This window comes from Balaenoptera musculus, chromosome 4 (genome assembly GCF_009873245.2).
Source record: "Balaenoptera musculus isolate JJ_BM4_2016_0621 chromosome 4, mBalMus1.pri.v3, whole genome shotgun sequence".
Classification (NCBI taxonomy): domain Eukaryota; kingdom Metazoa; phylum Chordata; class Mammalia; order Artiodactyla; family Balaenopteridae; genus Balaenoptera; species Balaenoptera musculus.
In genome coordinates this window covers 126,025,801-126,040,075 of record NC_045788.1, presented here as the reverse complement: position 1 = coordinate 126,040,075, position 14,275 = coordinate 126,025,801, and the positions used below count along the sequence as shown (strand labels likewise).

Here is a 14,275-nt window from a genome sequence, read left to right as displayed (position 1 = left end):
ATGGTTCTATTTTTAATTATTTTTTTTTAAAAAACAGGAAAAACAGCTGTGCCTTTTTCTATCTGGCAGTCTCTCTGACTTGTGTCAGTGAATACCTGTCTTTAGTAAAGCTTTAGAGATTTTCTTTAAAAATGTGAAGTCAAAAATACAGCCTTTCGGGCTTCCCTGGTGGCGCAGTGGTTGAGAATCTGCCTGCCAATGCAGGGGACACGGGTTCGAGCCCTGGTCTGGGAAGATCCCACATGCCACGGAGCAACTGGGCCCGTGAGCCACAATTACTGAGCCTGCGCGTCTGGAGCCTGTGCTCCGCAACAAGAGAGGCCGCGATGGTGAGAGGCCCGCGCACCGCGATGAAGAGTGGTCCCCACTTGCCGCAACTAGAGAAAGCCCTTGCACAGAAATGAAGACTCAACACAGTCATAGATAAATAAATAAAAGAACGTGAATTTCTTTAAAAAAAAAAAAAATACAGCCTTTCTTATGAGGTTAGCTCACTTCAAAAGAGAAATAGATTTTTACTATGGCATGCCATACTAGCTGAAGTCTCAACCTGGTGAGGAATACCTTTTTCAAAAGATCCACAAATATTTCCTGATGGTATAGGTGTGATTAGAAAGATGTGAAGAGATTGAATTGGGGAGGGTAAAGTAGTAGGAAGAAACTGCCCAATTTTCTTCAAATGAAGCTAAGCAATGACGGGTCAGTTGGACTACTTTTAAATAGTTGTAGACGTTGAAACAGAATTCGATGTTTCATTATGGCACCATTAAAGGTAACCAAGGAAGCCTCATTGATCTGTTCCTTTGTCTAACCTCCCCTCCCCTGAAGTGGCTCTACTCCACCCTCCTGTGGCAGGCAAGCAGCCTGGGGTCAACAGCGACCCTGCCAGTCTAGGTGGAGATGGGGCTGACCCTTTCTGTGCATGTTTCCCTCCCCCATTCAGAGTTTAGTTGAATTTTACCTTTTATAATCTCACACCTATTATCTTCATAAACTTTTTTTTGTCTGTCTTGCAACTACTTGGAGTTTGCTTGAACATCCCAATGTCTTCATTATATAAACAGAAGGACTCCATTTGTGGCTTTACTGCAAGAATACCGTGTTAAGCATCCTACTCTTATGCCCTACATCTTAGGGCTCTGCATTTAGCTAAATTTTGACCAGAGAAGTGCTCTGTTTTTTCCAGCTGAATGCTGTAGTGGTGCTTTGAGTCATGGATGTTAACTATTGCCCCATCTTCCTCATAGCCCCTTCAACTTTCTGGTGAGACTGCCCCAAATTTGCAAACTCCAGCCTCTATCTGTTACTTCAGCCTACAAGAAAGTGGTCCTGCAGTTATCATTTGGGACCACCTTATATGTTATTACAAATGACCTCAACCTTCTAGGCTTTTAGCTGTTTAAAATGGCATTTTTCTCCCTTGCCTGGTGGTGTGGGCTGAATTGTGTTCCCCTAAAGCTCATATGTTGAAGCCCTAACTCTCAGAACCTCCCAATGTGATTGTATTTGGGGATTGGGACCCTTAAAGGGGATTAAGTTAAAATGAGGTTTTTAGGGTGGGCTTGAATCCAGTCTGACTGGTGTCCTTATAAGAAGACTGGTGTTCTTATAAGGGCATATTTGAGTTGAGGAAAGGTACAGGAACTGGAAATGGACATGTGCCTACCTGTTATGTATCTAGTACTCCCTTTAATAATAATAGCACTAACCAAAGAGGGCTTCCGTTGTAGGCGATTTTTACTTAAATCCATTTAGTGTAGAATTTTGTTTTTGATTGTTGCTACCCTTGGTGTGGCGGGCCTATAAATGCTGACTCTGGTTAGATTCTTTTTTTTTTTTTTTTTTAATTTTATTTATTTATTTATGGCTGCGTTGGGTCTTCGTTTCTGTGTGAGGGCTTTCTCTAGTTGCGGCGAGTGGGGGCCACTCTTCATTGCTGTGCGGGGGCCTCTCACTATCGCGGCCTCTCTTGTTGCGGAGCACAGGCTCCAGACGCGCAGGCTCAGTAGTTGTGGCTCACGGGCCTAGTCGCTCCGCGGCATGTGGGATCTTCCCAGACCAGGGCTCGAACCCGTATCCCCTGCATTGGCAGGCAGATTCTCAACCACTGCGCCACCAGGGAAGCCCTGGTTAGATTCTTAATGTATGAGTTCTTGGAGGGCTCTGTGGGCTAGAAAGTGTTCCTCATTATGCAGATTACCTTAAATGGGAGGTCTGACCCATCTCTTCCAAACTCCCCTCAGCTCCCACCTCAATGGTACAGTTCACAGAGTCTTATTTCAGATGTTTGCTCTCAGACACTGGCAAGAAGGCTCAAGGTCAGCTACTTTCAAAGATGCCTACTTGACCACAGGAAACTCACACATCCTTGCCCTGAGACACAATCGGAAGATAGGTGCTTCACCATTTCCCCTGCTCTCTACATTGATATCTTTTTCCAACTCTGTTTTCACTCTGCTCAAATAGCTCTTTGCTTCTTGGCAGGTGCCTTCGATTGTTGCAGGTGATTCTCTTTAAAATTCTCTTTACTTGCCTTGGGGGTGAGTTGGGAAATAGAACTCACAGCTTTGACAAACTCACACGACTTGGACAGTTCATTCTCTGTCTCTCTCCATTGCTCCCCACCCCCAATCCATCCCTATACACTTCAGTTTATGGATTTTGTGTGGTGGGGTAAAGGAGAGAGGACCAGGGTAATAATTTCAGGGTAGCACAACCGTCTCTTCATGAACATCAAAGCAGGTATTTATACCCAAATTAGTTATGGGTTTCTTTAGAAAGTGAGGTAGTTGTCAGCCTTCAGGCAACAGGAAAAATGCCAGTAGACATTCTGTTACATGAATATGTCTTTACGTATAAAATTTTTTCTAATCCTTTTTGCTATATGTTATCCTACAATTTAGAAAACAAAGTTTCTTGACCTACAGCAACTTCAGTATAATTCATGGTAGTTAAATATTTGGAAGGAAAGGAAGCTTGAGAATGAAAAGTTAAATGGCAGGGGGCAACTTTAGGAATCTAACTACAGGTCGTAAAAAAATCTCAATTTTTACACCATCTTTAAGAAGCACTTCTGTGTAGCACATTCAGTGTTGAAAACAGATTATAAAATGGAGCTTTAAAACCATCTGCCCTCAGTCTTAAAGAGGTTAAATAAGTCCTTTGTTGACACACTATTTGTTTTGAGAACATTTTCTTAGTAAGAAGTATAAAGACATATTATACTCTAGTATGTCTTACTTGAAAGTAGAAAAATATTTTAAGATCTTTTTAAGAACTGTGGAAATGGATGCCTAATAACTCATAGGAGTAGAATAAAAGTCATGTCTGTCCAGCCTTAATTCATGGAGCATTAATTTGTGTGACTCTGCATAACAAATGAACGGGATTATAATAACATTGCAAAATACAGTATGTTATTAATATTCTAAATCTATGGAGAAATTTTATCAATAAATATTTAAATTGCCCTTTCACAAGTGCTCTTTTGATCTTAAAAAATTCATTTAGCACTTACTGGATACCGACTACACATTAGATACAGTTAAATACTTTGGGGCTTATAAATATGTATGTAAAATGTGGCTCTTTTCTCAAAGTGCTTCTATTAATAGATTGGTGGTAATGCCAGAGATGTACATACATAACTGTATTAAGAAATATAAAACCAACAAATGCCATAAGAAAACCAAGTGCTATGGAAATTCAGAGAAGAAAGAAACTTCTTCCAGAAGGGAGCATGAGGGAAGGCTGCATAGAGGAGGTGGAATTTGAAAGATGTCCTGAAGAGTATCTAGAATCTACGTATCTTGTGATTAGGAGAATCAGCTTTCCAGGTAAAGGAGGAGAAAAAAAGGGTCGTTGAGATACAATGACCTTAGTTCAGTTTGATGGGTGCATAAGGCAACTAAAGAGGAACAGGGGAACATGTGGCTGAACAGGTAGGTGTGACAATATGACAACGTGTGTACGTGGGGGGAGGCCCTGAATTTCAGGCTAAAATGTTTAGACGTCGGTGAGAGACTATGTAATGGAAAAGAGTGGAAGGTTTTCAGCAAGGGGATGGGAGAAAAGGGAGAAGGGGGTTGACAGTGTTCAAGTGAGTAAATCTGGCAGTAACTTAGACTGATGGGGTGTGTGAGGGGGAGACTAGAGGGCAAAGGAGCCTTCAGGACGGGAGAGATTACAAGTGCTACTGAGAGGGGGTACTTGAGGGAGGAAGGTACCAGAAGACAAAAGGTGTGAGATAGTAGCCGGAGATAAAAAGTAGTGACAATCGCGCCAATGATGGAGTCTGTGAATAAATGGGAGGTTGAAAATGGAGATAGGGAGGGTGGTAGTGGTAGAGAATATAATTTAAATGGTGGTTAAATTTAAATCGTGGTGAGCTTCAATCTTGAAAAAAGTAAGATTAAAGATTCGGGTATCTGTGGCAAGGGGATGAAGTGACCCACCATGGCATTTACCTGGGGTAGCGGCAAAGGGAAGACAGAAAGCATCACAGGCTGTGAGACTAGGCAGGGTGAAGGGAAGCTGTCCTAGGAGAGAAGAATTTGAGAATTTAAAAAGAAGGAATGTTGGGGGCAGAGAAAAAACATCTTGTGTAAAACATCCTGCATCGGATAGACCTGGGTCACGTAGACACTGCCTCTTCACTTGTCAGCTTTGTAAACTTGGCAGTCACTGACTCAGTTCATCTCAGTTTCCTCATCTGTAAAATGACGACATTGCCCTCTTTATACAATCGTTGAGGTGAATGAGATCTTACACAGCCTCACCTCCATCCACCCCCCACTTCCATGACATATATAAAGTGTTCAATAAATAGTTGTGACATTTTACTTTCAGAGCGTTTTTTCAGCATTGGAAAAGGTTGGCAGGCACCCAGCCTGAGATGAGATTCTCATCTTAGGCAGCTAAAGCATTAGCCTTGTAGCTACAGACGGTAAGAGGGACTAGTTTCCTGGGTTTCATTGAATAAAAATAGGTGAATGACTCTTCCCCTGCACCATTAAATGGGGCTAAAAAATTGAACACGTTCAGCTATTTTTATTAATGTAGACTTTAATCAGACACCACCACCTGTGAGATGAAGTTTTTTGCAAGTTTGAAAAAACAGTTCCAGATTTAATTAGGTTAAACCCCGAAGTAAACATAAATTAAATCTAGTTACAATGATAATAATTAAAACAAAACAAAACTTGCTATTAAAGATACTAATGCCCTAACCTTTATAAAACACAGTTTTACTTCACGAAAACAAAATCAAAATGTTCTAAGAATTATAATGATAGTTTTTTGTTTTTTTTCTTTTCATGCTTCACCACCGAGAGTTGGGAAACTATGCATGTGGGCCAGATCCTGTCCTTGCCTGCTGTTTTAAGAACACAAACATGACCATTTTAAAAGTATTGTCTGTGGCTGCTTTCATGCTACAATACAATGACAGGAAAAATGGCAGAGTTGAGTACAGTACAGGCAGTTATAGCAGGGACCATATGGCCTACATGTCTTAAAATATCTACTACCTGGCCCTTTACGGAAACTGTTGGAAGGGGTCTGGTGAGAATCACTGAATGTCACAGACAAGTGGGGGCAGTGTGACAACAGGCATCTTCCCAGTGACCTGGTGTCCAGGCATATATTTGGCACTTGGTGAATACTTAATCCAATTGCCTGTCCCGTGAATCCTGGCGATTCGCTCTGCCTATTGGGCAAAAAGAGTGGACTCCTTTAAAAGCAGTTTAACCATGTTCAAAGTTGTCAAAGGCAGTGAGGGACCTTTTCGTCTAGATTTGCCTGGAACTGGAAATGCCCTAGCCATATCGTCTTTTCAATATGAAACGAATAATCAAAATAAGTTCTGGATGCTTATGCTTTTAACACAGTCTAATTACTCTCCCTATTACATGGATCATTGGAATTTTCGCTGTGTAACACTAGCTGGAGGTCTTTGTGATCTATCAGTTTAGAAACCAGATGATCGGACCCATTTTTCATTTCATTTCTCCTGTGTTTTCTACGTATCAAGTGTAGCACCAGGTGCCAGGAGCCACACTGAGCTGTTTCATCTCATTTTACTTGTCAGGCAACCACTCCTCCCCTCCATATCGCTGACTTTGCCATAAGCAGGGTTGGAAAACCACTGGCCGTAACAGCGAGGGACTCGGCCCAATGCAAAATTTCACTGCACGATTTTTAGAGACAGAGAGATGTGAAGTCACCATCACACAGGGACAAGTATCTGTAGGGTTATGTGTGTTGGTTCCAATGGCGAGTTCTGATGTCAAAGTCACTGATCCTCTTCAAAGGGGTCTTAGGGGAAGGAAATAGCAACAAGCAGCTCTGGGGGTGAAATTAGACACTTGGGTTTGTGTTTAACTCTCAGAACGATGTTTAATGAAGAAGTCAACGACACACGCCAGGTGAGTGAGCTCTGGCCCTTAGGTATTTTTCTTCATGTTGCTTTTGGTTCTCAGACATGAAAGTAAACAAAAAGTGCAAATCCTCGGGTATAAGACCCTTCCTGCCACTTCCCTTCTCTGAATATATTAGTGATAAATGAGCAACAGAATAAGCATTGTATTAGGGGGAAAAGGAGGATTCTGGGAGAAATGAGACCAGAGGTTCCTTCTGCATCTGTCAGAGTATTTTCTGAACCCTCTAAATCAGACTCTTGCACAGAGAGGGTGCACACAGCTTATACTTTCATGCTCTGTGGATTAATTTCACAACCAGTATGATATATTTTTAGTAACTTACTCTAGAAGTTACGATATTTAACACTTCACAAGCCCGAGAATATTACAAAGTATTTTGACTCCTTTAACTTTGTCCAGACACAAGAAGCCAGACTGTATTGTAGCTGCTGACAAAACTATTTGTGTAAAATAAAAATTTCAAGTGATGTAGCAGTCATAAAGACTATAATGAAACACCAACTTCACCTCCTCATGTACCTCTTGGCAAATGTAAGACAAAGCAGAGTTTTATAATCTTTTAATAGTGCAACAACTGTGGTTTTGGTGCATCGCAAAGGTGGAATTCTTTTAAATTATAAAGGATTTTGTGTGCTTGAAATCCTAGGAAAAGAAAGAAAAACCAAGTTTAAATATGATGTATTACTTAACGTTTAAAGAAATATAGAAATCTTATGAATACAAAGATACATCCACTATGAGAATCTTGCAGGTACAAACCAGCGTATATTTAATTAAATCTATTTTATGGGGAATTAAATAATTAAATACCAGGAGACAAATCCTTGAAACTTTGCCTAAAGAGTAAAGAAGTAGGAGTGGGAATTAGGACAGGAGAAGTCCTGTTTGCGGGGGGCATGCTACTGGCATCTAGCAGGTAGAGGTCAGGCGCCCCTAAGCATCCTACAACGTACAGGACAACAAAGAATTATGTGACGTTATAAAAAATTCGTTATATAAGCCTTAGAAGAAATTGTCATTTCTTATATAAATTGTTATATAAGAATTAGAAGAACATGTCAGTAGTGCCAATGTTGGGAAACCCGGCTCTAGGGCAGAATTCAAATTGGACACTCTTGCTCTTGGCCGATGAGGGCAACGGAGCGGAAGACAAAGAAAAAGAGCGAAGCTTTTGTTCTTCCGACTCAGCCACAAAGTGTCTCTTCCTGTTTGGTCAGGTGAGATTATTTTACTCCGCACTCAAGGAGCATTTTCTACAAATTATAGGAGCAAATATAGAGTCAACACGTGGCTTGTCTGCTAATTAATGAATAATATGCTTTGGTATTGTAAACCGCAAAATAAAGTGATTTCCGTGATAGATTCTGGAGTAGACAATTTTTTAAATTTTTAGCGGAAAAAAAGTCTATGGAACAGTACGTAGGTCTTAAAGGTGAGTGTCCATCAGAGTCACTTAAGTGTTTAAAATACACGCCCCACCCCAAGCTCTACTGAAAGGAAATCTAAGCAAATCCCTGCCACAGGGTACTAAGGAATTCAGGGAAGTAGAGCTCCATTTCTCAAGAAAGGGCTTAGACTTCTAAAAACATCGGAAACCTCCCTTCCCTCACTGTATTGCTGAAAAATAGTCCAGAAGGCTGAATAACCATCCAAAGAGCTACAAAATCTGAGCAATGATGGTATTTACTGCTTCAATGTAGTGCTTACAAATGCAAAAGTACACAAGGGTCCAATCATCTAAATTATGTTCCCTTAACCATCTGAATTAGATAATTCTTGCATCTTTTCAAGGATTTCTGAAATGTTCCTTTCTGCAAAAGCAGAGGATATTCCATATCCCTAAAATTTCCAAGTGCTTTGAATAACCACAGGAGAGTCCTGGAACCACAGATCTTCTGGAAGTGATCTGCTTGGTCAAGCTGACAAGAATCAAGGTACCTGCGTCCCAGCTTGGCCATTGTAATACTGTGAGAATATGTGTCCTAATTTCTTCATCTATAAAATGGAGCCAATAATGCCAGATCTAATGATACTAAGGAGGCCGACTAATAATAGAAAACACCATGACAGAAAATAATGGGATGGTAAAGCCCCACTGCTCTACAAATGCTGCTTTCCCAGACAGGGGATGGGAGCTAACATTTATTTAGCTCCTTCTAAAGACCAGCGGTAGACACTAGTACAAGGTATATTAAAAGGGAAATATACTTTAAAAATACTCACATTTTCACTCATTGCAGTGGCTTTAGATGCAGAACTACTCTTCCTGTTTGTGGAACATAAAAGACAGCATTTACTATATTATTGCTTCCAATTCTAAAACATATATCCTCTTTTAGTTAATGTTACCTCCACACATTTTCTCAACAGGAAGATGAACATTTATCTTAGCCAGGTACAAAAGCCCCCAGCAATCCTAACTGAATTTCTTATATTTATAGACAATATTCATAGAGAAAACCATGCAACAAAATATCAGTATGTGTGAAGCCCTTTGTGTCTACTTGTAGCCTAAGGCTAGATACTAACGACTTTTGCGGAATATGCAAACCAGAGACTTACTAACTTTTAACTCAACTCATTGACATTTACTATTTTGAAAGTTTAATCATTATAATCTCAAATTTCATTTTTTCCATGGAAAGAAAGTTTTATGTGGTGACTACGGTTCCAGTTACCTGTTATGGGCTGAACTGTGTCCCCACCAAACATTCACAGGTTCAAGTCCCAACCTCCCAGTACCTCAGAATGTGACCGTATTTAGAGACAGGGTCTTTAAAGAGGTAATTAAATTAAAATGAAGTAATTAGGGTGGGTCCTAATCCAATATGACTGATATCCTTATAAGAACAGGAAATTCAGACATAAACAGGGATGTTTAAACATAAGATCGTGTGAAGACAGGGAGAACACCACCTTTAAGTCAAGGAAAGAGGCCTGGACTTCTAGCCTCCAGAACTATGAGAAAATAAATTTCTGTTGTTTAAGCCACCAGTTGATGGCACTTTTAAGGCAGCCCTAGCAGACTAATACAACATCCAATTCATTGTCCAACAAATTTTGAGGAGCATGGATTTGACAAACGGAAGATGTGTCTAGGAATAAAGATATTGCCTCCCAGATTACTGCCTGGGTTAATAGAGACAGTAATAGGGACTGAATGAAAGAATAATAACCTCCCTCACCCTAGCATTGCCAGCCTTTCCCCATACATAAGATGATGTCTCTCCTCTGTTCATAACCCTCCCTCCAATCACTTTCCATCTTACTCAATAAAAGTGGGAATCCTCACAATTGCCTGGGGTGCGATGGGGGGTTGGCCATACCACCATCAGGCTACCCTGCTTTTCAGAACTCACTCCTGAACTGGCTACCGCTAGTCCTGCTAACTTGGACCTCATCCTGGACTTGCACTGGGATATTATGAGGCTCAGAGACCATCACTGAGGAGCAAGTCTAGGAACAGGAAATCAATGGCATCTCCTTGGTCTTCAAAAGACTTAGGAGATGACAAAGTCTCCGAAGCATGGCAGCTGAGAGTAGAGGGGAACGCCCATAGAGTCGAGGTTGGGTCTGCCATTTCCGTACATACAAGAAGGACAGGCACAAATCAACTGCAAATTAACTGGAGACTCTGGTGATCTCATCCAGATCTCATGCACCAATGACTCCTAAATTTCTAACTCTAGTTAAGATGTTTCCCCAAACTCCAGATTCATATATTCAGTTACTCACTAATTATCTCTACTTGGCAGTATAATAGGCATCTCAAATATTTAAAAAAATTTCAAAGCACTCCAGACAGACCTCTCTACCTACCTCCACCACCACTCTCAAACATGCTCCTGAAACCTTTCACGCTTCAGTAAATGGTAACTTCATCTTTCCCAGAGCCTTGGAGCCATCTTTGATTTCTCTCTTCTTCTCACAGCCCACATCCAATCAACCAGCAAACTGTTCAAAATATATCCGGAATCCTATCACTTCTCCACATTTCTGACACCATCACGTTGGGACCAGCCGCCATTTTCTCTTGTCTAGATTAGTTAGTAGTTTCCTAACTGTTCTCCCTGCTTCCTCCACCCTCTGTCACCTTACAGCTTATTCTCAACAGAGCAGTCAGTGTGAGCTTCTAAGAACTAAATAAGAAGATGCTACCCCTCTGTTCAAGGTCCTCCAATGATGTCCCATCTTACTCAGAACCAAAGCCAAACTCCTCACAACTGCCTGGAATGGACCCCATATAATCTGGCCCCCACTCACTACTTGTGTTCACTCATCTCCTCCCTGCATCGTTCTCACTCTGCTCCAACCGCACTGGTCCCCTTGTTGTTCCGCAGATACTCCAGGCACGCAGAGCTTCGAGATCTTTCCCTTTGTTCTCTCCCCTCTGCTTATCTGCATATCTCAGACGTCCCCTCATCAGTGAGGCCCTCTCTAACCACCTATTTACAAGGGCAATCTCCACTCCTCCCCTGTGCATTCTCTGTTCTCTTACCTGCTTTATCTTTCTCCGTAATACTTATCACAATCTGAGATACTGTCGCACTCATGTAATTGTTTACTTTCTGCCTTACTCTACTAGAATGCAAGCTCCGTGGGGCAGAGGGGTTTTTTGGTCTATTTTATTCACTGCTCTGTTATCAGTCCCTAGGACAGGGTTGGACATATATTTGGTATTCAATTAAATGTAAAAATGACTGTGAGGGAAAAATTTATTTGAACATTTTAAATTTAGCAAAACACAGGAAAAAAAAGTTTTTCAAGTAGTACTATGGAAATGCCTACAAAGTCAAATTAGTGACTGTATTTCTTCTCTAGGTAACTAAGCATCATTGACAAGTTGGCATGAGGCATGAGGTAGGATGTGTTCTTTGATGAATTTGAGTCACGGCCCATAGAATTAAACCCACACAAACAACCCAACTTCCCATTTTTGACTTTAAACAGATGATGAACAAAAAAGTAGTTGATATGGGGGAAGGCATGCATTAAGAAAGTATACTTACTGGAAGGAGGTTTCTTCTACAAAAGAACAAGTATATATCATTAATGCAAGAATTAATAGGGTATGATACAGATTCATATAAAAATGAGTTTGAGCTTAATTCCTTTTTCTCAGTGTTGAGTCTCACTTGCTGACATTGTATACCTTCTAAATCAAGCGTTGGCAAACTTTTTCTGTAAAGGTCCACATGGCAAATGTTTTAGGCTTTGTGGGCAAAGAGGTAAAATCGAGGATATTAAGTAAGTACTTACATAACAAAAGAGAAAACAAATTTTCAAACATTTTTATCAATGAATTAAAAATATAACAATAATAATCAAAGTCTTGTAATACAGGTCTACTAATTAGACGAATGGAATTCTTTGGAGGGATAACATTTCTCTTATTTGGGGGTTCAACGTGAGGGTTCCCTATTATCAAATAGACTGCAATGTTTATATGTAAAAACCATTCTTAGCTCGTGGGCCATAGAAAATCAAGTGGCAGACCAGATTGGGTCCCTGGGTCATAGTTTGCCAACCCCTGTCTGAAATGCAAGTTCAAGAAAATGGTTCTCTTAGATAGATTTCCTGCTAGATGAAAACGGGAGTAACATTCTTAGCTAATGAACTAATAATATTCACGTAAAATCTTTAATTATTTCAGTGTTTTAAGAAAAAACGTTTACCAAGTCTTTAATAAAAACACTCAGACAGGTATTCTTTGCAGGTAGAGAGAAAAGACAAGAATTTTGAATGAGCAACCTTATCTGTCTGTATTTCCACTGGTGACCAGCAGGGGGACTCAGCCGGATTACATTACACTGGACTGGATAGGAGAACCACACAACAGCTACTATTAATTCACAGAGCAGTTATTCTTAATTATAGGGAATATCCTTGAAACCACATTCATGGATACATTTTACAATACCTATTTATAGGTATTATTACAAACCCCCTTTAAATTTAAGTTTTATTTTGGTATAAGATATTTTTTAAACCTAAATTTCAAAATTAATGTTCCCTATAAAACAGCAGGTCTAAAACTTGTTCATGCTATAAATTTATTATCCTTAAAAATTCTACTTTATACACTATTTTTAGTGGACTTGATGGAGTTCTGCAACTTTGAAGGTCTCAGATAATTTTAAAGACTGGGAGTAAAGAAACGCATTAAGAGAATAAAACACTTAAAAATCTCATCCATTTACATCAAACCTATTGTATCACCAAATGGGAGTTCCAAGAGACCTAAACTTGAAGAATTAAAAACCTCAGAAGCAACTATAATACAATAGGTTTCTAGTTTTTAATTGAACAATTGTCTTCTAAATACAGTTGTGCTAAATTCGACATTCAACATTCCACTGTTCTATACTGATAAAACATTTCACAGATTTATTGCAATGAAATTTCTTATCATAAAACTAGAAATTAATTTTCATCTTGAGATATACAATCCCTTACTTAAAATAAAAGGATCTTAAATACATGTACGTGTACTATAAATATCCACCCCCATTGCACATCTCTCAGTATCGCTGCACTATGCCCCTCCCCGGTGCCTCTCACATATTCTGTGATGATTCCTGGAATGTTGCGATAAGACACCTCTGCTTTTCCTCCCTATATTCGCCGGGGTGCTTCATGACTCACCTTCGTGTCATCTTGGACATTTTCTATTGCAAGAAAATGAACGAAAAATATTCTCCAGAGTCTGTTAGAACATCTTAGGAGAAACAGTGTCTCAGAAGGAAACTCTATATCCACAAGAAGTTGTCTGGCAAAGAGTGAAATTCACTTACTTGAAAAGTAGCCTTTCCTCTGAGCATAGCACACGCCAAGGCCACAGACAGAAATCACTAAGGCCACAACGACTACAGCTGCTATGATGCCACTTATGTTGAGATCATCTGGAATGCAAAATAAACCAGGCATGAATTCATGTCAAAAAGACGGACCGATGTAGTCATTAAATCAAAAAAGCTCAAAAAACTCCCCTTGGACTTCCCTGGTGGCGCAGTGGTTAAGAATCCGCCTGCCAGTGCAAGGGACACAGGTTCGAGCCCTGGTCCGGGAAGATCCCACATGCTATGGAGCAACTGAGCCCGTGCACCACAACTACTGAGCCCGCGTGACACAACTACTGAAGCCCGCGCACCTAGAGCCCACGTTCCACAACAAGAGAAGCCACCTCAATGAGAAGCCCGCACACTGCACTGAAGAGTAGCTTCTGCTCGCCGCAACTAGAGAAAGCCCGCGCACAGCAACGAAGACCCAACATAGCCAGAAATAAATAAATAAATAAATTTATTAAAACAAAACAAAAAAAAGCTCCCCTTTGTAGCTATACCATAAACACAGATAGTTTCATGCTTTTTAAGCCTGTTCCACTAACTCACTTCCACGGACATGGTTCAAAATTGATTGAAAATATTAACAGAGCTAAGTCTTGCAAGAATCTTAAATTTTAAAAAGTTCTATGATCCAGAAATAAAATGTATGGTATTCTCTTGCATGCATTTGGAGATGCAATAATCCATATGATTAAATACCAGATTGGAAGTGAGCTTTGAAGTTCAGTGAGTTCAAGTATTCTACTACAACACTCCCCTCAAATTTCCCTTAAAATTCCTCTACATCGTCATCTGTGTCAATTTCACAAATACGGAAAATTCATTCAGCCCCAAAGAAAGCCCATGCCACTGTTGTTCTATAAAACTAGGTATCAGAAACATCTTCTTTCTTGAATTTATATGGGCTTGTGGTTGGGTGTGTGTACACACGCACACATACACACCCACATACGTATATGCCATTAAACTGTTATCCCATTAAGTTAAAAA

At 40.1% G+C, this 14,275-nt stretch overlaps 1 protein-coding gene across 2 annotated transcripts in view; it reads right to left on the bottom strand.

Annotated features, from left to right (window-relative positions):
• Positions 1–6,466: 6,466 nt before the first annotated feature.
• Positions 6,467–14,275, bottom strand: part of JAM2 (junctional adhesion molecule 2) — a 67,537-nt gene continuing 59,728 nt past the window's right edge. The window contains exons 7-10 of one of the 2 annotated variants that reach the window (XM_036851371.1): positions 13,235–13,342; positions 11,450–11,465; positions 8,664–8,706; positions 6,467–7,082 (exon numbers count right to left, since the gene is read on the bottom strand). In XM_036851371.1, coding sequence (XP_036707266.1) covers positions 7,050–7,082; positions 8,664–8,706; positions 11,450–11,465; positions 13,235–13,342 — 200 coding nt within the window. In that variant the 3' untranslated portion in view covers positions 6,467–7,049. The other variant, XM_036851372.1, reaches the window with a different exon arrangement.